Below are 27,698 nucleotides of genomic sequence, written 5' to 3' on the forward strand. Positions count from 1 at the left end.
TGCGTATCTGCATAATTACAGAGTGACTCATGAAGATGCAACAAACTGGAGAGAGGAGTCAGAGAAACACAACATCCACACTATTAGGTTTATCACGCTGATGTTTGTTCAAGTGTTTGCTTTTCTGATAAGTTCTCCTCCGCTTTGACTGTTTTATACCCAGATGTTACTTTCGGTAACAGTTTCACCTTGTTGTCGCTTCAAGTGAAGAAATCTCTGGTCTATGTAGTGTTTTCTGTTACTAAACAACAAACCGGAGAGCAGATAATCTGCTTCCTGTCTAAACTAGCACTCGCATGCTCAGTGTACATGAATATATTGTGTGTTTTCAGGTGTATTATTATAGACGAAGATTATTTCTGAAACATTGCTGAAAGGCTGAAATCAACAAAGTGCACAAGAACAGCTCACCTGACCCCTTCATGATATAGTCAATGGCTCTGTCGCTGATAGCTGCGTCACTTGGCTTGATGTCCATAAAAGGTTTGCTTCCAATCCCCATGGACACCATCTCCTGCATCCGCAACTCTGGAGTCCAGAAATGTAAATCTTTAATGACAAAGTCTTTGTTTTACGTGGGATAAACAGCCTGAATGTCACATTGTTATTCAATCGAAATTACAATTATAAACACCTCTGTTTCTGAGCGCCTGCCTCCACAGAATCTTCCCTATGATGGCCGTCCACACTGCCTTGACCTCTGCCGAGCTCGCTTGGAGTATAAACGTGTCCTGCGACTTCCTCCGACGGAACCAAATCTCAAAGCGCAGGCCGCTGTCACCAACATTTTCAGTCATACCTATCTCTGCTGTCTAAATAGAAAAGAACAGGAAAAAAACATTACATGTTTTTTCATTATAAAAAAGTTGCAGGGGAAAATAATCTTATAAAAATAAGCTCTTACTTTGAAGGACTGTTTATAGATGTAAAAGTCATATCCTCCTTCTATCTTCTTGGTTTTGCTAAAGAGGATGAGGTCTTCAAATAAGAAGACGTGGCGGAGGTATTTCCTGCGTCCACACCAGACTATGAACTCATCCTGGCAGCGGAGTTGACCCTGCTCTTTCAGATTCACCTGGAGAGGAAACACGGCCGTTCACATGCGTCACAGAAAACAATACAACTCCTGGTGGGACTCTGACCTCACTCTGCCGTATTCATAACAAGATGACCTCCGATTCAAAAATAGCTTTAATGTCATGCTGGATTGTCTCAGAATAATGCTAAGTAGTATTTGGCTTTTATGCTGACATCAAAATATTCATTATAGCAGCACATGGCTGTGTGCCCATGTATTACTACTTACATCACAGCCCCGAATGGCATCCATAGCCAGTAGGTCGTTGCCATGGCGAAGCTGAAACTTAACCATCTCCTCTGCGGTGCGGAGGTCGCTCAGCTCCTGCTCCTGGGACTGACTGCACTCCTTAATCAGGTCCTTAAGCAGCAGTGCATATTTACTCATCCTCTGGATGGGCTTCAGCAAGTAGGACGCCAAGTCCATCTTGTCTCCGAGCTCCATCTGCTTATTCTGCAAAGAGATGCAGTAAGGATTATTATTGTGGCGTTGATGGATTCTAAAAATCCACAGTCTTTTAAATACGGATCTACTCATGCAAACGACAGGAACGCATTATAAGCCATGAGCTAAGTGATGAACTGCACTGTGCAACTTTTTTAGACCAAAACCCAATGATATTTATTTTTTCAACATTAACACATAACCTTAACATTGACAAATATTTTTTTTAAATAATTAAAATGTAATATTGGCCATGCCAAGGTATTGCTCAAAATCCACTGTTGACATTTTTTGTGATGCACTTAGTGAGTGTACGACTAAAACATCAAGCACTTGCCCCTGTGACCTGCTACCGTGTGAGGAATGTGACCAGACGCACCTTAAAGAATTCGTTCCCATGGCTGCTGAGCAGAGCGTCGGACTGGGGCTTATTCTTGCTGTACAGAGCATACATTCCAAACTGATCCTCCTGCACACAAGATTAACAAGTTACAACGCTGACTACAGTAAAAAGCATGCATTTCAGCATGCTTTGCCAAACATTATGAATGATTCAGCTTCCAAGAGGCTGTGGATGTAGTTGTCTATGTTTGATGAGTGACTACATGGGTACAAACAACAAGAGAGCATTGTGAATCCCTGACACCACACTGGTGACATGCATTAAGTTGTTTTGAAAAACGTCAGTAACTGCAGGTCAACACATTACAGTCACTAGACCTGAGTGCTGTTTTTAGGTTGTCAGTGCGCCTCAGGGCACACAGACGGACTGGCTGTCTGGACTCACGTGTCTGAGAAAACAGCTACTGATGGACAGCGGAGAGTGGGCGCATGATTCCAGCTCCTTCAGGAAGTACTGACTGTGGAAGTCCCACAGTTTCTCCACGTTACCAAAAATGATGCTGCGCTTCCCTCGCAGGTCCTGAGGCAAGTCCAGCCGCTCCATCTCAGGGAAGTAGTGCTCAATGACATAGCTGAGAGAGCGAACGTACTCCCTCTCTGTGGAGATCATCTCATCCATGATGTGCTGCACTTTACTGGTAAACAAAGAAACAGGATAAGGTGTGAGAAGTATTCATAACATTTTCAGTGCATTAGTACATTGATTTATATTAGGGAAGTTCCCAAAGACTAATTTCCCTGATGTTTCAACAGAAGCCAAGGGAAAGAATACTTTAAGGTAGTTGACTGGTTTAAAAGTAAGAAAACACTCAGAACAAAGTCAGAATTTAGCACAATTTAATCTATAAATAGTCTGAAAAACTTTTTGTGTGTTGTAAGAGCCGTCTGAAAACATTCATCACATACATAATTGAACATTATCCTGTGAAACAGGTTACTAAAAAAAAGCTAACTACAAATTTTCAAAAACAAAATTCTTTAGGAAAATAACTCTTTAAGAAATGTACCTGATCATTACAACAGCATTGTCTTTGGGTTAATTGCATAAAATGACAATAATCTTAATAATAAGTTCAACTGACTAATATTTCTGGTGCCAATTAGTGAGGGTAGCAACATGTAATCACTTGATTGACAAATCCTGCATTCTTGAAAAACTTAAGGTTTTCAAGGAAAGAATTTACATTTTTTGATGGTCAATTAATCTTTTTACACTATTTTTAAAGCAAAAATACAAAATAATTGCTCATTCCAGCATCTCAGATAAGGATTTGCAGATTTTCTCTGCTTTATTTCGTTATACTATTTTGTTACATGACTACTTTTTTTACGTATCAGAATTCAAGGTAGACAAAATACCAGAAACAGCAAAAGAATGGGACACTGACTGTAACTTAAACCTTAGAAGCACCTTTCCAAAGACTTAAAATATAAATCAAGAGTTTGTACAACAGCTGAAAAAGACTGAGGCTTCTTTCATTAATTTAGGTTTTTTTAATACTGGTGTTTCTGTTATTTTGTCCATGCACTGTACATATATAAACATTTTTATGTAACATACATATAAAGTAATGTCCCAGTTTATGTTTAGTATCAGTGGATCATTTCCTCACCTGCTCTGTTTCTTTCCATCTCCGTCACTGCGTCTGTTGTGGGTCCTGGAGGGCGTAGACATGCTGCGGCTGCGTCCTAACGCCGGGCTCATCACATCAGGTCTCTGCAGTTTCTTCTCCGCAGACACGTTATTGGCCACCTCCAAGCCCTTGATGTACACACCGGTGTAGCCGTGAATGTGGCTAATGTCCAAGTGGCCGCTGTCCCTCTGGGTCAACTCATAGCTCATGGTCTTCTTCATGATCTTCTTCATTGGCTGCTTGCGGAGACGTGCGGCCCCGGAGTAGACGGGCTCTGAGTGGCAGGATATGGTTGAGTCGATGGTGCAGTCGCTGTCCGTGTCCTCAAACATGGACGGACTCTGCCTCAGTTTGCTGTCGCATTCAGGGGGGAAAGTGAAGTGTGTGGAGGAGGAGATTGAACTGGTTGGGCTCTTGGAGAAAGGTCCAGCTGAGTGAGGCTTGTTCTCCTCAAAAGTTAGTGGTGTAATCACTGAAGGTAAAAGCACGCATGAATTCACTCCATGCTGCTCTGTTGTGGCAGTCTGGCTTTCCGCAGTCTTTAAAGAAGCCGCTGAGTCGACAGCCGAGGAGTCTGGAGCTGCTGTCATGGCTTGGGCCAAAGTCTCTTCCAGCTGCTGTTTGGTCTGCTGACATTTGTGCCACACTGTGTTCCACTGCTGCAGCTGCTGAGGACTCTCCAGGGAGAGCACCATGTCGTTGAGGGTGCCAAAGTTTTCCACAGAGAACTTGGCTGCTTCAGTGTAGTAATCCTGAAGGTTCTTCACCACAGAGGGAGGAAGTGCAGGATCAGCAGTGTCAAGATTCAGCTGACAGAAATAATCCTGGCAGTGCTCCATCCACCGGTTCGCCTAAAGATTTGAAACAGTGATTCATCTTTAGATCAGAGTTAGACAGTGTGGTTAATTCTTACAAAAAGAAATCCCTCTTGAATATGATTCAGTTGTAAAGGAGTCCTGTAGGTACTATGTTAGTGTTGTGATACTGTCACACACTGATTTTAAATGAGCAGTGTGTAGGATAAAGTAACATCTAGGCATGAAGATTGCAGGCTGCAACAAACCTAAACTTCTGCCAGGTACCAAGCATGAACTTCCTTTTCACCAGGAGCTGAATTATTCACACAGGTCTCTTCTCTAGAAAACGTATTTAAATATTTAAATATTTTCCCAACACTGTTCACCACAGAGGGGTTGGTTAATACAGTAGCCAGCGCAAAAATGTAAATGGCCCTCTTTTGTTTGTCCGTTCTGGGCTACTGCAAAAATATAGCAGGGCAACATGGCCGACTCCACCTGCTCCCTATGTTTATATAAACGCTCATTCTAAACAAAAACACAATGATTCTTATTTTCAGATGATTATATAATAAAGAAAACATAATTATTATATTATATTAAATTTCTGCCAATATATTCCCTGGACCTTAAAGTATTTCAATTTAACCCAAAAATGCTCATGTAAAATGTGACATTACATATTTGACAGGATATGTGCGTAATTTCAAATACTTACTGAGTCATAAAATTCATACAGGTTGTTCAGGATGTCCAGCTGAGTCTTCCTCCTCTCCACTCTGCTTAAGATAGAGCCCAGATGTTGCTTGAAGTCCATGAGGACAGAACCTGGAAGGGACTCCGGAGACTCTTTCACCAGCTGCAGGCCATGCCTCTGCTGGTGCTGATAGGATGAAGACAAAACTAATCAATTTAGCGCTGATTGGTCCATAAAAAATAAAATAAAATGAATCACGGGCATATTTACCACTGATTCCTCCAGAAACTGGTCCAAGCTCCCTCTCATCTCCTTTAGTTTGGCCACAGACAGAGTGAGTGACTCCCAGGGTGCGAGCTGCTTCTCTCCCTCTACACTGAACCACAGTTTGATCTGGAAAGAGGAGGCGATTGTTCATTGATTATCCCATTTTTGACGGAGAGAAGAAAAGCAGCAGAAAATCAGCAGTACAGATGATGATGTCGAGTGAAATATTTGATGTTCAAAGGGACACTTTAAGCCAGTTTTGTCATAAAAAAGTAGATATGACTGACAGATATCCCTGCTCATTTGTCAGCCATGGGGCTATTCCTCAAACTTCAAATTGTGCTTTCACATTTTTGTCTTGCTGCCACTATGGATTTAAAGAGTATAAAAGCGGATCAAATCTGCCCCTTTCTCTCTCTTTCAAACAAACAAAATTTCAAACAAACTATAAAACTAGGCAGTGCTAATCAAATATGAACCAAGATGCTGTTACTGTAATGTCATATTGGTCTCTAGATTCGCTTTTGTCATTTTATAAATTTAAATTGCTTCTATATTTTTTTTATCTAATGTTCTATTCTATTTAAATTCACTGTACTTGGCAATAAAACCAGATTCTGATTCTGATTCGGATATTTCTTTCCTAAAAGGTTTTCAGAAATATATTTTTGCTTGTTTAACTGTAATACAAGATAGTTTGTTACGAGCCTGCTGACAAATTGTTTTTGGATGAGCTGAAACCAACTTTGGTCACCTACAAGTGGGAGTGTTACGTGGTTCGGTGTGGCACTATGCATTCTGGTAGTTGTAGGTTCTCTACCTCTAAAACGGATGTTCTTCTAGCACCAACTTGTATTTGTGTCTTCCCACTGCATGAACAGCCCACTTTTGTGAAAAGACCATCTTTCCAATTGTGAAATACTTCTTTAAGCTCACCTGTTGTGTTTGCTCCTCGAACTTGCGCACCTCCAGCAGGCTCTCCAGCTGTTTCTGAGACTTGTTGGAGAGGATCACAAGCTTATGAACTTCTTCATCTACTTGGTTGTACAGTGCATTCAACATGTCTACAGCATCTCTAAAAATGAACAAAGAAAACAGACAAAACAGGTCATGAAAAGTTTATTTTACTTTTCACTACAGGTTTTTATTCATATTGACTCGTGGATGAAAAGTTCCTCCTGCAGTACCTGTAGTTTTCATTCTCACAGGCCTCTTCCTTCCTGATGCGGGCGAGGACAGTCCCTCCTTCCAGACGCAGTCTGTTTAGACGGGTGTCATCGAGTACACACTTCATGAGATGCCTCTGTTGTTCCATCACCTCAGATACCTCCTAGAATAAACGTGCACAATGACAAATAAATATACATAATCACAAGTTAACTAAAATACTTCAGTTTAAAATTGTGTTATTGACCTCAACAAGCTAAAAGATCATGGAAGGCAACTATAACACAAACTCCTGAACTGTTTACAACAGTTAGGAGGAACGAGGCCAGCAGAGAGCTATTGTGTGTCAGTGGAGACACATAAATCAGAGGGCCAGACTGCCCGCAGGGGGTGGGTCTGACCTGAGAGGTCTGCAGGTTGCCGCTGTTGCTCAGTGTGCTGATGGACTCCTGGAGGGAGGAGATGGCTGCGCTACAGCTGCTGGCAAACGGGTCGATTTTCTGTAAGATTGCAAAAAGAGATAGAAGAAGATTGTTAGGACTAGCAGAGTAAAAAACATCAAAACAATCTGGGGGCAGTTCTGGAGAAAAAAAGGCTCCATCCCTGTGTGGGATGCAAGAGGTTGATTCAAGAAAGTGTTATTTACACGTCTCCAGCACACCTTGTTTCAACTGGCCCAGAGGAGCAATTTCTTGCTAAATGACTTTGGCAAAACAACAAGAAATACAATGGGCTTTTTTTGACTGACTGAAGAAACAGTTTTTCGTAAGGTATCCCCACCCTCCCTAAGCTCTTAAGTAAGTTTACAAATATGTTTACAATGCCTAGCCACCTCCGTCACACCCACCTGTCTGAAGTGGATCCAGTGGTTGTGGTCGTAGTAGAAGGTGCCCTCCAGGTCTCGTGTGAGCTGGGTTTGGTCAATGTGCTTCAGCAGGGCTTTCAGAGATGACAGCGTTTCAGTCTGTGGCAAGAAAAAGACGCACTGATCATTTGTGTCGTGTGACAGCGATGATATTACATGGGAATTCATCAAATCATCATCAAATTCATCTCAATCCAGTAACAAATATCATATCTGAATGCTTGCAAGCCCCTTCTCAAATCTACATATATGTGTAGTATATGTAGCATTTAACAACATAAATGCATCACTATATTATACCCATTTGTGCCCACAACTGAAAATTTGTATTTCTGGGCTAATCTATGCACAAATCAGAAGAAATTCTCACAATCAGTAAAAATGTTTGGCTAAATCCTATATTTAGCATTTGGGCTCTACTGTTTTGTCAAAAGTTGTAAAAAATCCCTTGAAATAGCAATAAAAAAGTCAGGATTTTTATACTTTTCAGTACACACGTGTGGGGCTCCTATTACATATAAAGAAAAGTTGCATCGAAATACTATTAAAACTTTTATTTGAGGAGCCACTCTCTATTACTTTCAATAGGCTTCAATGCATTTTGAGGAAGTATGTCTGTTTCCTTTTTCCTAAATATAGTCTTTTGGAACAAATGCATTAAAACACCTCTCATCCATTGGACAATATTAGTCTTTATTTACCTGTACATCAATGTCTCTCTCAGGTTTGGCTGCTGCCTCCTTGTCCACCAGAAAGAGAACAGTGTAAAGTGCATTTGGTGCTAATGCCTGAGAAAAACAAACAAGCAGTTACTTAAAAAGATGTGCATTTTTTTTATAGTTTAACAATGTAAAATGTGTATTTAAATTTAATGCATGTGCTGCGGTTTACAGAATGATTATTCTGACATCAGTAAGAAAACTCATCATCATAACATGATGATATGTCTCTTGTAAGTCGGCTGCAGCCAGCCTGCTCCCAGCGTGCGGTTAAAAACAGACAAGTGAGCACAGGCTCCTCCACAAGAGCCCTGAGGCCGGCCTTTTTTCAGAAAAATGTCTTGGAACTGCAGTCACTACAAATTTAAAGGTGTGCCTCTTTAAAAAAAAACATACTGTGTCAGAGACTGAGGTACAACAATAACAAATGTGGAAGGAGTGACATAGTGTCATAACTCTGAGACAAAGGGGAGCTTTAAAGCTCAAAGGACAACAGAGATTTAACCAGGCCTGTAAACTCTTTGGGCGTGTGTGTGTTGGAGGGTAATTACATATTTTCCACTGCGGGCTCACCTGCAGTTCAGACAGAGATGACAACAGAGCTGGAACAGGCTGATGCCTCCTGCTGTCTATTACAACAGTTAGGCCTTGATCACGCCTTTCTTTCCTGAAACCAAAGCATTACAGTTAGTGTGTCGTCTTTGTCAAACACCTGACTGCATTTAGCGGCATATTTTGACAGCTAAGAGTTTGATACTGTCTAATAAACGAGAAAAACCTGAACGTACATGATTGTTTTAATGTGGAAACAGACAACTTTTTACCCCCCCCCCTGCATTCCAAATGGTATTATTGTTGGCGTTGCTGTTGCAAAGATAACCAGATCACTTTCTATTTTCCTCAGAGCCGAGCAACAACCGCAGTTTCCACAGTTACTTCCTTTGTTCCACCGTCCGCCATTTTCGCTGCTGGAGCTAGTAACAACTAAGAACTTACACTGATCCTGACTGATACTGTGATGATGGGGGATAGGTACCATTAGCTACCATGGAAAAAAAGAACTCCTTTTTCCCGTTTTGACTGTACAATACCAGATAGCACCGGACGCCAATATGACGTCAAAAAGACAGATATTAAATTTTGGCTGAAATGAAAATCGGGTTGACGATATTTAAAATGTCTAATAAAATCCAAATTTCCTGATATGTGGATGTTAAAATTATGATGTTTTGCATGTGAAATGTTATTCTATGTTGAGATGATGTGGGCATGAGACATTTGGAAGAACCTGAATTTTGGTTACTTCCGAACTTAAAACAAACAAAATACCAACGTCATTTGTCATCAGTGCTCTAATAAAGACAAGTTGCCGTTGGCGTTAGACTTTGTCTTGACACTGAATTTAGGTCATGCAACGTCACAACCTAAATTCAACCAAATATTAGTGTCTAACAACGCTGATGACCAGCTGAGAGGGTTGATGTACGTCCTTTTCGCCGTGAATTGAGCCTTTTTATTCCCGGGAGATCGTAGCCTGGTAGCAGACAGAAGTGCACAGTGAAAGAGCGGCTTATATGGAACAATAAGTTATGCCTATGGTGTCATTATTCTACGGCCGTTACAGTGTGTAATCAGCATTTACTCCATAATTATAAGTCAGGGCAAGTAACTTGTCTATTTCCACATTAAGACATTTGTATATGAACGTGGGGGCATATTTAAATCCAATAATTCCAATTAAAGAGATGGATGGATGTAAGACATTCATTTTTATTTTTGTACAACTATGGCAAATATGTGGAGGCTTTACAAAAAAAAACTGTAGTGTATAATCGAGAATGGATATATATAATAACATGAATATATGCCAACTAGACAGATGCTGCAAGACTGATAACTGTCATTTTCTTCATTTTTTCGTTTTAAGTTTACTGACAATGCCCTATTTAAAACACCTTTTATTCATCAATAAGCTCTAAATAACAGCTGCAGACTGGAAATATTGAAAAAAATATCAATAAAGTCTGCATGGGTTAGTAGTCATGTTCACCTCAGGGGTAACAGGCAGCTGTAAAAGCTACTGAAGTTATTCTAAACACAGACAAAATAAACCCTGCGTGTGCTTGACTTACCGCAGCGTGGAGCGGTAGTAGCCCAATAAACAGGTGAGGTCACTGACCGTGCAACTCTCACCAGCCCACACCTGAGCTCTCGTGCACACCTGCAGCACTGCCCTCCCACTGCGGTCTCTGTTTCCTGGAAGAGAGAACACCAGCAGGGGGTCAACACTTACCGCTCACATGTCACTATCAGTTTCACTGTCAGGAAGGTCAAATCTGTAAGCAGCTCAGTATTATCAGGTCAATGTTATCCTCTATGTGGGATCAGACAATAATATTAATTAGAGCAAAAAGTACTTGACAGTTTCTAGAATCAGCCTTTGCCTCACAACAAACACAGTACAATATTATCCAGAAATTAACAACTACTGTTGAAAAAACTCAAAATTCACACAATGGATCATGACATCATTTGAGGATAACTGTATGTCTCCTCTGTTAAGGCCTGTTGCCATGTATTATATCATGATTTAAAATACATTTTACAAGTTAATGAGAAATGTCATTTTTGTTTTTTCATAATAAAGTGAATAAATGATCAGCTGTGTTGTCCCCTACCCGGCATGATCACAGCCCCCGATGTGATCAGTTCTTGATTGACCTCTGACACCAGTTTGGGGAGCGCTGAGATACTCCCACAGGAAGAGCGTGGTGCTGAAGCCGGCCTGATGGCCGACCCATTGGCGGCCTTAGGACTGTGTGACTCTTCTCCACTGCTCCTGTGCCGCCTGCTCTCACTGCTGATGATGTCATCACGCTGTCCTGTACAAATAATTATAAATAGGAGGCAAATGTTGTCTAAGTGATGCTTACTGAGCCACAATTGAACAAAACTGCAGTGCAATCAATCGAAATGAGAAGCTTCCTTTCACCTCAGTGCAAACGGTAACACCTCACGAAACAAGTGTTTGTTAGTGGTGAGAAAGGTGTGCTCTAGTAGTGAGTTCACACTGAGTCATCACGGAGACCAGGTGTTTAGTCAGCCTGACTCACGGGTAACTCACGGCGTTATTAGACTCATATCTTCAGCCTTCCATAGCTCCAGGCTCTGTTTATAGGAATGCTGCTCCTGACATTCCCAAACGGTACCACGATTTATGGACTTCATCCTGAGGCAGCGAAACACAGTATCTCTGTACACCCGACTCAATACTCCACTGTGCCTTGATTAAGTACTGTAACTACATTTCTACACTTCTAATGGGACATTTTTGAACACTCATATTTAAAATATACTGGTGATTTTGTATGTTTACATTTTACCTCTTGTATTTCCTTTGGGTGTGTTGTTTTATAAGCCATTACAGATTTCTGTCTTTACAAACACTTTATACTTATTTCATGTCAGTTGTGTTTATGTAAGTGAAATAAATAAATGTCAAAATGGATAGCACACAGCATGCAGAGTATACAGCAGAGCTGCAACAATTATTTAATTAACCCATTGGCTGATTGACAGAACATTTATAAGCAAGAAAACAATTGATTGTCAAACTCCACAATTTTGGGTTTGAGGCTGCTGGTCTGACAAAGCAAGACAGGAATAACTGTGTCACTTTGAACTCTGGGAAATGGTCATTTGCATTTCTCACTATTTTCTAAAATGAATCTTTTAGACAAAATGATTAATTGATAAAGATGACTGTAAATAGTTGGCAGGTTATTCGATACAAATAAACAGTTGTAGCCCCATTACAAAGAAAGAACAAGACAGTTTCACCGAACAAACATAAATGTAGTCAGGCTCCACGCTAAACTAAGACTGTCTGGAACACCATTTCCTGGTACTCTGGAGCTTCGGCATTGATCAACAGCAAATACTCGCAGCTTGGGTCGGCACAAAGAAGGTTATTATCATGGACAAATTATTATAGAGCATACTAACTCCATCAAAGCTTATTTTTTCTCACAAACATTCAAATGACATCTATCCTAAAAAACATCTAAAAAACAACAACAATGGGGTACCCGGTGGCTTAGGTGGCAGAGCAGGGGCCCCATGTACCAAAGCTGTGTCCCTGGCGCAGCGGCCACTGGTTTGTGTCTGGCCTCGGGCCTTTGCTGCGTGTCCTCCACTCTCTCTTTCCCCTTTTCACACTACGTCTGTCCTATCAAATCAAGGCAATAAAATCCCTAAAAAATATTTAAAAAACAACAACAACCATGTATCCCTGAAAAAAATATTGTCATTCATTCTCTAACACCTTAACGCTGCTCTAGGTCATGGTAATCCATCCAACCGCTGATGAGACATTCAGTCTAAACCAAAATGGTGGACTTGCGAACAAGCATGTCCATCCCTTAGCCACTCTGCTACTGTGAGACAAAAGAGAGGACGGCACTGACACAGAACAGCATCTATCAAAATATCATCCAAGCACTAAAATAAACCTCAAACCTTTATAGGCTGCCATAGATGTGTTATTTTAGATCTGTATCTGGTGGACACCTGTTGTGTGTTGTCTTTTTAAACAGTCTGAGGCCTCTTGTATTGTCCCACTCTGTCCTGTGACAGTAAACCCTCCCAGCTCAGCCTCTATTGTCTTCAAACAGTCAGTGCATTTCCTGTGTGACTGTGTGGCCAGGCTTCTGTTTGCTGCATGTTTCCTAAATTGCTTTGTTTTCAGAGGAAGTGACAAATGTAGAGTAAAGCCTCCTGAGTATTGTCCTGTGTGAAAGTCTGTCTTTTTGTGTAGTCTGCGGGACACATTTGTAAGCCGTCAAAGAGACGAAATCTGCAGTGGTTGCTGGAGCTTTGAGTTACTGATCACATAAATCACGCAGGATGAGTTTTGATATTCCAGAGTTTGCTGGCTGATATCATGAGTAATTTAATCCTGCTGGAGTATTTTTTCAGAGTGGTGTGAGTCAGAGCGAGTTAGGTCTTGTGTTTCTGGACTGAATGAACTCTCCAAAGACACAGGCACAGTTTGAAAGGCTTTTTTGGTGGATCCCCAGTGGCTGATTGATTCACAAAGGAAACTTTTGTAAATGAGGCAACCCATCTGGGATCAGTGCAGCCCCCAGCCCCAATAACACTGTAGGGTCATCTCATTGTGGGATGCCGGGGTCCCTGTGGTTAGTTTACAGGGTTTACAGGATCCTTTGTTGCCTTTGAAATGTCATTGTGGGAAACCTGCTTTGCAGCAGCTGAAACACAATCCCCTCTGAGGTAATCTCAAGAACGTAATGATGTTATTTAACCACTGTATTTATGCTGCATGGTGTGTATTTAACACATTTAAATCATAATCACCTATTTTAAAAAAATCAGTCCAAACAGCTGTAGCTCTGGCGCGGCGTTCAAGATTAGGATTCAGAGATTTAAATAAACTCGGTTTTCCCCTCGCATTTCAATTCACGGAAGAATCTGTGTTTTCTAAAAACAGCATGATTCCCTAGTCGGTACTCTCACATCGCCACTTTCCTAAACTACTCTGTATGAACCAACACAAAAAAACAACAGTCTGACAGTGGTAAAGAAAACACAGGGCTGTGAGTAAAGTTCTGTTTCCAGGGTAGGGCCGATACCTGTGCCCTGAACGTGCCAAAGCATACACATGGTGGATTTTGAAAAGCAATCTGTCACCACTGATGACGACGTTAATGCTTCACAGTTATGTCTCAACTCAGACTCCAACTGCAGCCACCTGATGAACTGTTGTAATCACTCCTGCTGCAGGGCGTGACTACAGAAACAACCATCATCTAGTTATTGAGATGGAAGCTTGGTTTTCACAGCCTCAGGTTGTACTATTTGATAAGCGAGAAATGATGAGTCACAGACCGTCATTATGATCTAACCACCAAAATAACAAACTTGTCAATACTAATGAAGCCTGAGGTTCTGTGAATGAGCGCATTAATACAGTGGAAACCGCTGTGGTAATCAGTGATCAACTGTTTGTGTGGATCAAAAAGCTTGAGACAGAATTATTCCTACACAGATGGTGTTTAGATTATTTGCTTAGAGTAATCAAGTACTCCTCTTGCATTTGGGGTCTTTTCTTTCACTTTCTTTTATTTCTTCTTACTTATTTTATCTTTTTAATTTATGTGTTATCTACTTTATATCCTTAAATTTATGGTGTGATTGCTTTTATTGTTTGTTTCTGTTGTTGTTTTTGGTCTATTTGTATTATTTTATATCAACAATATGCATCCTGCACCTTGCTGACTTTACCCTTGTTTCTTCTTGTTTGTGTTCAAAAAAGCTGTTTGGCTTTCTGTTGTATTGCAGTCTATGTATTTCATTTCTGCTTTGCTTTGTTTGTCAAAGCACTTCATAAACTCTATTTTTAATGGTGCTATATAAATAAAGTTATTATTATCATCGTTATTATAATTATTATAAATGACAAAATAAAAAAATTAATTAATCTTCAGTAAATCTTTTTTTACGCTATATTTTACCTCACAGAAACGCATCTCCTTCCAACCAGCTACCTGAGGCTGCTGCAGTTTGCACATTGACATTACAATGGGAACAAGAAAGTTACTTTCTCCAAATGAAAAACATAGTCTCTTCAAAGCTTATGACAAAAACGAGCCCTTGAGATGCAGCAGCAAAACATTTGTTATTCGGGTTACCTTGTGTCGTCTACTCAAACACCAACAGTCATGTTTGCCAAAGATGGAGACAGAAAACAAATTTGCACCTGTAGCTGAAGCCACCCTCATCAAGAGGACTGATAATGATTCAGTAAACGGCAAAGCTGTCTATTTCATCACTTTATAATCCCGTATTAATATACAAATGTCAATTAGATGATTATCTGCATGAGAAGTGAAGAGAAAGATGAAAATTCCTGTCCACCAGCGAATATCCGCCAGATAAATGTGGGCGCCTTAACGCTGCTCATCTGTACACGTGGCCACACCGCAGTGACACAGACCTGACTGAAAAGTGTCCCTTTAAATGTGATATCTGTCGCAAGGGGTTAAACGTCAATGCAACATCACATACCTGACTCCTCTTTGTTGCTTCTCCTCTCAGAACCAGGAAAAGCCGCCTCAACATCCAGCTTCCCAAAACGAAGAGTGTAGCCATTCATCAGCTTTTTGGGCGAATTGCTAGCTGAGCCTCCAGAGGAGGATCGTTCCCGGTGGCCTTTAACCTGGCCTGCCTTGTTAGTCCTCTCCAGCGACTTTGAACGTCTTTCTGCTCGTCTCTCTGCGCTCCTCAACCCCCTCTGTAAGTAAAGTAAAGGTGTGCTGGGCCTGGAGTCGTCCCCGCTGAGCCAGCTCCGACCACCCAGCCTCCGAGATAAGTGTTCTCTGGAGGAGGTGCGGGTGTCGGGGCTGCTGCCTGGCGTCACTGTGCTCTCTCTCAGGGCCGCGCTGGGATCTGGGCTTTCCTCCAGGATGGATTCAGAGCTGGACCCGAGGCTCATGGGGTTCTGCAGGGCCTCCATGTAAGATTTCCTGAAAAGTCTCCTGCTCTCGAATGCTACAGAGTCCCTTGGGAGGCGGCGTCGAGGGCCTGGGTTACTGAGGTCCGTACTAAAAGAGAGCATCTTGGACCCTGGCCCTCCTCCCCTCCCACCATTATCCTCACTCCCTGTCCCACACTCTTCAGGGGGGGTTTCAATTTTAATGACGGGTGTAGAAGAGTCCAGTACGCTGTGGTTTTCACTGCTGGGGTCCGCGTGGTTTCTGTTTGGAGAAGTGGGCTCAGAGAAGATGGAGTCAGCTCCCTGAGAGTGCAGGGACTCTCTGGAGCTGCGGTGGCTGTCAAGAGTCCCCGTGGATCCGCTGGTGCTGCAGGTGCTGAGATGGCCACGGAAGCCACCTCTACTGCAGCGCGCTTGCATGATGGCGTCCGCCGTGCTACTGACAAACAGTGGGTTGACCACGTTCTTCCACGGCGTCCTGTACACAGTCGTACCAGTGGTGAGCAGACAGTTCTGTAGCGGGTGCAGATTTCGATCACGCGTTACATTCTGCAGGAACTCAGCTGTGAAAACGCTACCATACATGCTCTCTGCAATGGGGACTTCTGTAATGGCCTGCCCGCTGGCCGTCAGACATTTTATCACGAGCTTGGCAGTCTTACGTCCTAAAGGAACAATCTGTAGGTAGAAGTCTCCTTGCTTTAGTCGCACTTTGTGCAGAGGGGCGAGCTGCAGGACAACTTTCTCATGGATGCAGAGAGGCCACCCCTCATGATAGAAGAGCAATCCTCTGAACCTCACCTGAGAGAAAACAGAGAAATCAGTCAATACCCACTCCCGTAACGGATTATCATCGGTGTGTCACAACTCGGCTGCGGTACGACTGACATCTGCTAAGATGTGTTCAAACACATGTTTAACTTTAATGGAGTGGCGAGATGTTTGCATGGGACGTACTGGATGAATCACTAACAGCGATCACTCATCCAACAAGGAAAACCTGTCTGATCAGGCCTGGTTTCGCAGCAACCACAACACAAATCTTCACTACGGCAGAATCAAAACCATACCCTAAGAGAAAAGACACTGCTTTAGGGTTGGCGTTTTTCATATGACTGAGGATGTGATCTTCCTCTGAAGCCTCTCATATTGCCTGCAAAACAAAGACTCTTATGCACGGCAAGCTGTTCTCAGGGGCTAGGCTTAGGTGAAACTATTGCTCTACAGCTATCGTCACAGTGTAATCACCGCAGAGATGAATGCAGAGGAATAAAGTTTCAGTGCTTTGGTTGTAGAGCCCTAACACACAGCAATCAAAGCTTGAGAGAGCGAATATTGAATTTCACTTTGGGCCCAAGAGTCCATGGCAGCCTCTCAAACAGACCACAGTTTCCCTCTGTCTGTCTATTCAGAGAAAGATGGCTGCTTTTCAGCTTGTGTTCAGGACAATAATCAACTCTGTCTCAGTCTGATGCTCCCCTTTCCCACTCAGCAGCACTGTTCTCACATTCTTTTGTCACACAAACATTTTGTCTTATCACTCCAGTTGCTTATCTTTCAAGATGTTTATTATTCTATGTTTGAAGTCCTCGGGAAAGGACATGTCCTGACACATGTTTTAGCATGGCTTTAGGTTTCTTTTTCATTGTTTTACCCTCACTGCCCCTTTATTTCCATTTTCAGATTGAAGGCAAAACAGGAAATCACTGAGGTCGGTACCAGGTGAGACTGACTATATTGTAACTCAAAATTAAATCTGAAATAAATCAAGGAAGGTTAAACTGATTAAACCTCAGGTGCCATATCTATCAACAACTCACGCAGGTTTCTTGTTGGATGACCTGCAGGATCCTCTTAGCGGGAAGCAAGAAGTCAATGAGGCAGCGGAGGCCGTCTCCTCTGTACTGCCTTTCCACCACACTGAAGAGCTGCCACAGGACGGTGGCAGCGGTGGCAGTGAAGGGGCGGTAAAGGGCCGACAAGGTGCTCTGGATACAGCTGTCCAAAGACTCAGTGTCCTGAGGGAAAGAAAAAGAAAGGGGAAGGGAAAAAGAAAGAGCTGGATTAGTTTGGATATCTATAATCAGGTCATTCTTCCCAAGATGCAGCAAAACGTTAGAACATATCCAAAATGGACATGGGAGTCTATACCAGTGGTTCCCAACATTTTTGGCTTTCAATCCCTCAGTTACCAGTCATTTATTAGCTTACCATGGAAATCGATGACCAAATAAGTATTCATATGCTCCATTTCTCTATACCATTATCCCAGAAAATCCCAAATAGCGAATAAATAAAGAAATAATAATCCAACACAAATTATGAATAGTTCTTCTCAAATATGGACATTTAGACTCAGTAAGGAGATTTTGACACAGTTTGACTGCCTGTCACATGCTTATAGATGTGCTAGCAAGATGTGGAAAAAGTCAACTATGTGGAATAGTTTCAAAATTTACAAAGGTGGCGAGCTTCACAAATCATCTGAAAGCTGAAAGTAACAGCTATTGGATCTTGCAAAGTATTTTTTCCCTTGCTTTTATGACTAATGTTACCACAACCTGCACGCTGACAAAGTGGATAATTATCATGTTATTTTAAGAGCACAATTGAAAACTGATGTTTTAAAAAAAAGACATTTGATGTTGTCTCTTGTTGTTTGGCATGTTAGCATGCTGACATTTGCAAATTAGCAGTAAAAGTACAGCCAAAGCTGATGAAAATTTGGCAATCCATTGAATATTTGTAATTCACAAAAAAAAAGTCAAACTTCTGGTATCCTTTGAGGAAAAGTTAGGGGATCATAAAAGTCAGTAGGACTCATTCGCTTGAAACCATGAATGTCTGTTCAAAATTTCATGAAAATTCGTTGAATAGTTATTGAGATATTACAGTGTGGACCAAAATGGTAGATCAATCACCTGACGACTGATCGACAACGCCATGCTGCAAGTACGGTTAAAAATATCAAACAAACGTTGCAAAACTATGACCATATAATAACATGTGCTTACTGTACATGACTTCAACCAGATAAACACACGGTTGCATATGCACGTGAGTTACTGAGCATGATTCCACTTAGCAACACAGTCAGGAAGTTCGAACATGACAGGAAACGTTGCCGTGATGGTCTTTCCATCAGCGAGAGGGGAAACACCTGGTGGGAGTGACGTCACTGTCAGCGGACACAAACAGCAGAACTGGAAAGTACAGACTAGACTCCAGTTGCGGCTGGATGGTGCAATGCTACCCAGTAATAACAACCATGTCATCGCTGAATATTATCTGTCCCCTGCATGACCTGGACCACCACCACCTGTCCCCAACAGGACAGATGACACGTCCGACAACTTTAGTTACAACTTGTCTGGGACAAGATGGGACATTTGGGATTACAGCCTACCTAGATGAGGTTGACCTGATGTTGTAGTTATGATCATGGTTCAGGTTATGACCTTCCTCTCAGCAGTTGGAGCCAAGGCCAAACACCCCTCGGCTATCTGTCCTTCCCGAATGGAGCACAACAGTGACATCTGCCTCCAGTGATAACCACACAGATAGACAGCAATGCCAGGGAAAGTCCCACACTATGACAACTGTGGACCACACTGAAAAACGCAGGGGTTGAGCTCCTAACTCTTACTTGAATGTCTACTGTCCAATGCATTTACATGACAAAAAAGTTTGTAAAAAAAAATGCCTAGAAATCAAGATATCGCCTGAGCTGCGGTGAATTTAGCCTGTCAGACAGCCCATGTTTCACCCTTTGTAGGATCTGTCCTGTTGATCTAAGCAGCTCAGCACCATCAATTAGAGGAGAGTGAGTACAGTTCAGCGCATTCGTACACATGCCACGACTCTACTACAAGGCGCTCATTGTGCACTCCGCCTCTCTAAGTGGTATGTGCTGTACAGTGTTTGGTGCCCTGAAACAAAACGCCCACCTCCATTAGCAGTCAGCCTGCTTTTAGTGAGACAAAAATGTCTCTGGGCATTAGTCACTGTTGCACCCGGGAGGAGAAGAATAACACGGTGCTTTATTGGAGGAAAGCTAACAATGGGAGGAAAGCCCTCACTACAACACACCAGCAAGTTGCTCTTGAGGTTCCCAAGGCAGAAAAAAGCAGTGACAGAGGTGGTGTTTTGAAGAATGATTACTCAACCAGGGTTCTCACAGACAGGGGCAGGTCAAATTCAAGGACTTTCAAGTACTTTTTCAAGCACTCACTTTTATATTTTTAAGGAAAAAGAATTGTGCAGATTTGTAAAAGGAGCAAACATGCTACCAAGGCCTAAAATTAACTCAATATTAACTGGTTAAATAATTCAGGCATGTAACTGGCAATGGACAAAAAAAGTTTAAAAAAAAAAAGTTTCTTAAATGTTAAATGTAAATCTTAAATGTTTTAGAAAAGAAGTCATTATTTTCCTCAATTATATTTAAGTACTTTTAAGTACTTTTTACTTTAAGTACTACTGATTTTCAAACACCTCAAGCACCTTGTACAAACTCTGCTTAATATACCAGAGACTTGAGTTCAATGATAAATTCAACCTGTTACACCGGAGTGGCAGCCCATGTAATCCAACGCTACAATATGGACACAAAAACTGCACTCATCGGAACAATAGCTGCAATGTTTACATGCAAAGCAGTGGCAAATAGACATTACATCATCACTCTTTAGATAATGTCTTATATAAAGTACAACATGTGTAGCTTTCCATCGTCAGGAAGTAAGTAAAGCTTTTCAAAAAGTGTCACCTGGCTAGTGGGAGACATATCTGCATGTCTCAGCACAACGACTGAGCTTAGCCACCAAAGCTGAGCTTCCCATCCGCTCTGAGCCACAGAGGAATGCAGTGTGTATGGTTGTGTATGTCTAGCCTCAGACCCTCAGCCAGGACAGGAACACATTGGGAAGTCCCACCATTTCTGATGCCAGGTCTTTGTAAAAGCAGCCGCCTGTGTGATGGAGGACTGAGGTGGTAATTAATGGCTTTAAACTCCAGGTGGGACACTTTTGTCTGCAGCGTCAGTAAACCAGCTGTTCAGAAGATGCACGGAGACGGTGAGAGAGCTAAACGATGAGGCTTTTGTCTCTCAGTGAAACAGGAAAACATAGCTTCTTAATTCTCTTTCATGTCAAGTTGTGGTGGAAGTAAATATTGCAATGTAAGACGCAAATTATAAATATATTGTGTAAAAGTACAGCACCTTTTAAAGCATGTGTCAGAAGTGGAAGAAGAAAGGAATCAAAGTTAGAGGGATAAAAATGAGAGGGGGTGCATCAGAAAGAGAAAGAAAGAGTGAGAGACCTACGGAGAGCGAGAGCGAGAGCGAGAGGTGGTCACTGACACATTTAGTGGGTCAGGGACACAAAAGGCGCTGCCTACCAGGCCTCCAGTGGAGCATGAAGCCACCAGGGGAGTGTAACAGGAGAGCCTGGAGCCCCCATACAGGCTGCTCACTAACCAACCTGCTAGCAGCCTCAAAGGCAGCAGAATGACAAAGACCACAGGTTGCTCAGACCTGCCCTGCTGCCAGGTGCCAGGACGCCAACAAAAGAGCCTGGTGAGACCTTACCATTGAGCCCGCAGTTTGATTCGGCTTTTGATCTGTACCAATAGAAATCCTATCTTATGAGAGTAGGAGGGGCGAGGAGAGGAGCCAGGAAATAAAGTCAGACAAAAGATCTGACCATTTCACTAATAACTCCAAATACAGGTAATATGTAGCATAATAATGCCAAATATCTTAAATCAAAATATTTCTTAATGAAACTGTATTTAATGGGATTATTAAATTCTTCTCGATTCGTTCCATATCTTGATATCGAAGGAAAACTGAACTTGAAAAAACACACACATACTAGACACAAAGAAACTAAATCTCTCCAACACTACAAAGCACACTCTTCAGTCAACAACAGCATAATATTAGAACAGCACTGTAAGAGGACACTTTAGTAAATGTTATAATGTTATCTCAGCAGATAAACTTTAACCCCGAGAGGCCCACACTGATTGTGTGCCAAACACAGCTGGGTCTGTGAGGTGACAGCGAGATCAACAATAGGGGAAGTCTGGAGTTGATAAACTGGCCCTCCCACTTCGGCAAAAGTTACTATTTTTATCATTTCTGCAGCCATTGATCGATTAGTGGTCTACTACTGAATTAATCGCCAACTGATTTAATAATCGAATAAACAGTTTGAGTAATTTTTAAGGTAAAAAAAATTTCTTTGATTCTTGCTTCTTAAATGTGAGTATTTTCTGTTTTCTTTACATCTCTATGACAGTAAACTGATTACCTTTCGGTCGTAGACAAAACAAAATATTTGAGGACGTCATCTGATCAAAGTTTTTCACTGTTTCCTCACATTTTTAACACCACCCAACTAATCGAGAAAATAATTACCAGTTAAATCAGCAATGAATATCATCATTAGTTGCAGCCCTACTTTATTAATTTACTTACTTAATCAGTTCCTTTATTTATTCCCACGGCTTGACCGTAATTTAAACAAACACTTCTGCTAACCATCAGCCTATGTGATACATTGTAAACTGTAAGGCCTCCGTATTTTTTCAAGCTGGATCTTCAAAAAACATTACACAAAACAAAAGATGCAAGCTAAGAGACAAAGAGACAGCTGTAAACTTTCATTTTTAAATGAGACAAAATGAAACTTTTCCCACGTTGGTTTTCAGAAAGACTTGATTTATGTTGTCAACTAATGACTCTTTCCTACAGGAAGTAAACACCACTGACAGGATAGTGTTCCTGAGCAGCCTGACAGACCCAATAGATAGTTGTTGTACTGTAAACAACAAAACGCACACATTCACACACTTGATTAAGACTTTACATAAAGGAAACCATAAGAAGACAAAAAGTGAATAGAGCTCCTTTAACCAATCAGAGCCATGATGAGCAGCGACAGGAGAGACACAGGAGACCAACAAAGTCTGCTGATACCTCTGCAGGGTAAATATAGCACTGGGGCATACCAAAACAAGTGGGAGGATGATACAGGAAACTAACTTATCAGAAAGGATACAAACTTGTGTATTTCACTGAACTCAGAAATGATAAGTAGTACATTCATCACATCTAGAGTACTGATAAAAGCCCACCATCACTGATGAAGGTACGCAGCTGAAAATCACTGATTTCTGTATCTCCTAAAGAAGTAAATTTATCTTGTTAAAAAGCATATTAAGGAGCTCTGTGTTTAGCTCCCCATTAAAACTGCACTTTGTCTTAAATCAACATCAAGATTCACCACATTCAGTTTATGGTTGTCATACGACAGGTGGAGAACATGTTGAGGAGCCATCAGTGACAAATTACACTCCCTGTGCCCTTCAACGTGAACACAGAGTCCTGCAAACAGGCAAGTATCTGAGACAGCAGCAGACAAAAACTTGCTGAAAAAACAAACATCTACACACTGTGATGTACTGAGTTGTCTTTCTGAAAAAAAAAAGAAAACGAGGCATAAAATAGGATATGAATACTACATCAAGCAATAATATAATGCTAGATGAGTAAAAACATCTGACTCCCCTCTCTCTCTCACTTTATACATCAATAAAAAGCTACCTGCTATGTTTTGGCTACAGAACAAGAAGTCAAAATATCTGCTATCTACAAGCTGAGACATTAAAAACATCCATCCTCTGAATGTGCACAACACACACACACACACACACACACACACACACACACACACACACACACACACACACCACACACACACACACACACCACACACACACACACACACACACACACACACACACACACACACTTGACTGAAAGTTTCCAAGAAGCCAAGTTTACACTCGATACAGAAAAACGTGTAAAAACACACAAACAAACCCAGCAACTTCCAAAAAGTCTCAGCAAAACTGTAATGACGGCACATTTAAAGCTCGTACCTTAATACTCAGGTAGTTTTCACAGCTCCGGGACTTTGCTCTGGAGTGCATTTTGCCCAGTGACAGCATTTAGGCACCAGACAAAACACCAAACAATAAATAAATAATTGTCATCAACTCCAAGCGCTAAAATCCAGTGTGCAGTCCACTCTGTAAGTGCTGTTAGTCATTTCTGTGATATCGACAGGACTTTTTTCTCTCCTAACGCTCTCTGTCTGTGCTGTGGAGTTGGCAGCTGGAGCAGAATAAACTCCTCTCGAAGCGTGAGAGAGGCAGCGCGCTGGCTTCCCCGTCACTCACCCTCCCTCCCTTCAACAAAACCTCCCCCGCCCTGCAGCTCTGCTACTGAAGCCTCTTCCAGCTGGATAAATGCAAACTGCTGCAACTTCAGGCTCATCATTCAGAGAGAGAAAAAAAACACACACTGCCTAACCTGCACACCTCCACCACCCCCAACACTCCACCCAGCAGGGGTGACTAACTCCTCTCTGCCAACCCCCTGACCTCTTGCACCCCTACCTCCACCCCCAGCTCCCCTCCACCCCTCCTGCCACAATAGTCTCTCTTTGTCCTGACAATACAAATGGACTAGGGTTTCAGCTTATTCTGCTGCTTTTCAAAAGGAAAAAGAAAGGAAGACATCAGCATAGGATTGGTGGCTCAGGTCACTCACTACAATGGCGTTCCTCTTAAATATTGTCAGGGGAATACACAATCTTTGAACAAGCCCTGACCGACATATGCGGGACATCCTCTTGTCACATGAGACAGACATGACATCTTCAACTCTAGAAACTGCTTCTCTTTAAAGGGCAGATTTAAAGACATGGGACAATAAACTCAATTATATCATTGGTTAACATTCCACGATGATGACATGTGGCACGCATTACAAGAAAACTGTCACCGAGACACAAAAACACAGCAGAGGTGAGTGTGTTTGTGCTGTTTGTTAGCTCCCTCACAGCTCTGCCTAAACACAGGAAATCCTTGTTCGTTGAAAACGTGCTCTGTGAGAATGCACGCTTTGTGTGAAAATGCGGCGATCACATTAAGCCAGCCTGCGTAAACAGAGACAGTAGTGAGGATAGGTAATTGGGTTGGTTTATATTTGGAGAGAGGCAATAGATTCTTAATTAAAATGACCCGACAGAGAGGACGAAGACGACACACAGTCGCTGGCTGCAGTGACACACAGAGCACATGTGGGCTGTAGTTACTCTACAGCTGACAAAAGTATCAACACATCTCCACTCATCACAAATAAGCAGAGACGTTACTGTAAACTAAGATGATAAATCAGCAATAACACCTAATTTTATATATACAGTGAATCTACATTTAGTCTTATGTATATCTCTACTGTATAATCTGCTGCATAAACAGACACACACACACCTTGCATCTGCACTATGCAAATACACACTCCTCCCTCTCCAAGTCACATAATGTCGGTGCCATGTCTGACCCTATAATTTCTGCTGCCCCGGCCTTTTCCACTGGGCTGGTTTCACTGTCAACGCGGGCAGATTTTCTTCTTTTATGTCTCCTCCGTTTCCCGCTTTTTTCTCCTTTTCCTTCTTTTTAATTCTTACTTATCTCATTGGGTTGAAATTACGGCACATAAGCAACAAAACGGTTCAAGTCGGAGTCAACAAAGGTCTCGGGTCGGCACAAGTCCAAGATGCTGGCCCGTCAGCCAACTGAGCCAAGCAGGATGCCCACTGAAGCCGTTTTTAGTGAGTCCTGTATAATTTTGGGCAAGGAAGTGAGACTGCAGTCGTGTCTGTCATGGCTCCATGGTGAGGAGATTGTTTTTAAAATTCTGAAGCAAATGAAATGAAGTTGACAGAAGAGGGACGACAGGAAGTGCGGGGTAATGACATGCAGCGGAGCTCCCCTGAGGCTCTTGGACTGGGAACATTGTGCTCTATGGTTGGTGCCACAACCCCTATAGTCCACCCAAAAATGTTGAGATTTTTAAAGTATTATATTAAAATGGATGTTCAACTGCCATGTTTGATACAAATCCAGTTACTCTTGAAAAGGCAGCTTTTCGGTACAGACCCACTGAAATTGATACAATCTGAAATACTGTGATAATACAAAAATAAAGTCCTAATTTCCTTAAACGTGACAATAATCAAGTCCCAATGTCCTAAAATGAGTTCTTCACAATTAACAGCATTTTTTCACATTAATATTGATGAAATTTGTCAAATTTGTATGCTATATCAATTAACAAGCATTATTAGCAAAACAAGTTTTAACCATCAAATTTGACTTAATGCTCTTATTCAATTAATTAAAAGATGCACTTTGGGATCTATTTCTTGACTGCTGACATGCTCCAGATAATTTTCTTAATATATCTTCTGCATCATATAGTATGTACTGTATATTTACACCTTCCTTCTATAATCCCCCAGTTTTATCTGTTAACAGCATCTAGTAATTATGTAAATCAACCATAACAGATTGATCAACATTGTTGCCTGTGAGTTTTACAATTTAACACTGATAACAGGTGGTTTGAAAGAAATGAATTGTTTTCAGTTCATAACAAAGTTAATATTTTGAACATCCAATGACACGGGTAAAAGATTCAAAGTCTCTCAGAAAGGATTTTTGGTAATATGACAAACACCATCTCCATCCATCTTAACCCCCCCCCCCCTCTTTATGACGTGTGTTTCCTCTGCGGCCACTAGAGGAGGCCTCAGCGTGTTTGTATTCCTGGTGATTTAGGTCAGGATCGAGCTCTGCTGCTGCAGCGGGACAAACAGTAAACAACATGTATCCTGAAAGCTGTGTTTAAATGTGTGGTGATTTAGTCCACAGTGCTGATGTCCCTGTAACACACAAAAATAAATCCATGTTTGGGCTTCATGCGTTCTTATCTACAGTATGTTGATTCAAATCAACACAACAGTCGAGTTCTGGACAGTAAAACATCAGCTCAACTACAAGAATTAAACTCTTCCTGCTGTTTTTCCACGAGCAACGGTTGGGCTTAAAATAGCCTCGTTTACGCAGAATTCTTGTAAACAATATTTATGCGATCTGAAAAGGCAGATAGGGCGGTCCCAGGGGTGATACGCCATCTGATAAAGCAATCAGGGCAACAAATTAGTCAGACGACATGAGAGCTGCAGTTTCATCATTTTTCATCGTCATATCTGACCACAACTCTACAGATAAAAATACAAGACAGATTTGCAGAGGGAGGATGGACACAGGATTTGTTTGGATTAAGATTGAAAGATATTTGCAGTCCATTTCAGATGTACATGCCTGAACACATACATGTGTTCCACCAAATATTTACCCAGAATATGTTGGAAAATATATTTTAGAGGACTTATTGGTTAAAATGGAATAAGAAATAATAAGCATGTTTTCTTTTGTGTATAATCACCTGAAAATAAGTCATTTTTTCTTAACCTTAGAATGAGCTGTTATTATCTTCATAGGGAGCAAGTCCTCATTTACAGAGATTGCCATGTAGCACTGCCATGCTTCTACAGTGACCCACAGAGGACAGTCCAAACACTGGCTCTGGAGCCATTCGTGTTTTCGTGTCTACCACTGTAGTAAGCGTCTGCTCTGTGGCAAGAGTGCCAAAACCACTGCTTTCTGTTGTTTTTTTTTAAATGTGAAACTACTTTATTCAGCGCTTTTGCTGGTTTGAATCACCTGCTCCGTTTGTTCTGTAGGAGAAGAAGAAGAGACCTCTGCAGATAATTCAGCTCCTGGTAAAAACCTCCCGAACATAGAAGGAATTCTGATCAGGAAACGTTTCAACTGGCTACAACCTATGCACTTCCTTTAAATTTAAGCAAGATTAGGCCAAGTACATGCCCCGTTGTAAATAGATGGGTGGTCATTTGTGATGAACACACACACACACACACGCACACACACACACACCAAACTGTGGAATGTGACACCTTGGTCCTACCTCACTTCGTACCAACCTCACAGTGCCACACAGGCCACCCAACAACAGTTAAACTTCTTAAAACTTCACCCTTTTTCTTCCTCTTAAACTCCTGAACGGCAACACTTGTGGTAATTTACTGCCAGCAGACAGAGCAAAGTGAGTTTAAACTTCACTTTACTGCAGCATAATGTCTGTCAGATCCATCTCAACTCAACATATTTT

The 27,698-nt window shown here is 41.6% G+C and overlaps 1 protein-coding gene across 3 annotated transcripts in view; it reads right to left on the reverse strand.

Annotated features, from left to right (window-relative positions):
• Positions 1–23,760, reverse strand: part of zgc:158766 (uncharacterized protein LOC100009641 homolog) — a 29,964-nt gene extending 6,204 nt beyond the window's left edge. For 2 of the 3 annotated variants that reach the window (XM_042489729.1, XM_042489727.1), the window contains exons 1-20: positions 23,534–23,760; positions 17,404–17,601; positions 15,157–16,384; positions 10,749–10,952; positions 10,203–10,326; positions 8,644–8,737; positions 8,053–8,139; positions 7,334–7,450; positions 6,888–6,986; positions 6,507–6,649; positions 6,256–6,394; positions 5,323–5,445; positions 5,074–5,238; positions 3,538–4,409; positions 2,310–2,559; positions 1,902–1,991; positions 1,307–1,531; positions 905–1,075; positions 635–812; positions 412–549 (exon numbers count right to left, since the gene is read on the reverse strand). In XM_042489729.1, the coding sequence (XP_042345663.1) occupies positions 412–549; positions 635–812; positions 905–1,075; positions 1,307–1,531; positions 1,902–1,991; positions 2,310–2,559; positions 3,538–4,409; positions 5,074–5,238; positions 5,323–5,445; positions 6,256–6,394; positions 6,507–6,649; positions 6,888–6,986; positions 7,334–7,450; positions 8,053–8,139; positions 8,644–8,737; positions 10,203–10,326; positions 10,749–10,952; positions 15,157–16,384; positions 17,404–17,601; positions 23,534–23,602 (4,714 nt within the window). In that variant the 5' untranslated portion in view covers positions 23,603–23,760. The remainder of the gene's footprint in view (positions 1–411; positions 550–634; positions 813–904; positions 1,076–1,306; positions 1,532–1,901; positions 1,992–2,309; positions 2,560–3,537; positions 4,410–5,073; positions 5,239–5,322; positions 5,446–6,255; positions 6,395–6,506; positions 6,650–6,887; positions 6,987–7,333; positions 7,451–8,052; positions 8,140–8,643; positions 8,738–10,202; positions 10,327–10,748; positions 10,953–15,156; positions 16,385–17,403; positions 17,602–23,533) is intronic. The other variant, XM_042489728.1, reaches the window with a different exon arrangement.
• Positions 23,761–27,698: the final 3,938 nt, after the last annotated feature.

Source organism: Plectropomus leopardus, chromosome 7 (assembly GCF_008729295.1).
Source record: "Plectropomus leopardus isolate mb chromosome 7, YSFRI_Pleo_2.0, whole genome shotgun sequence".
Classification (NCBI taxonomy): Eukaryota; Metazoa; Chordata; class Actinopteri; order Perciformes; family Serranidae; genus Plectropomus; species Plectropomus leopardus.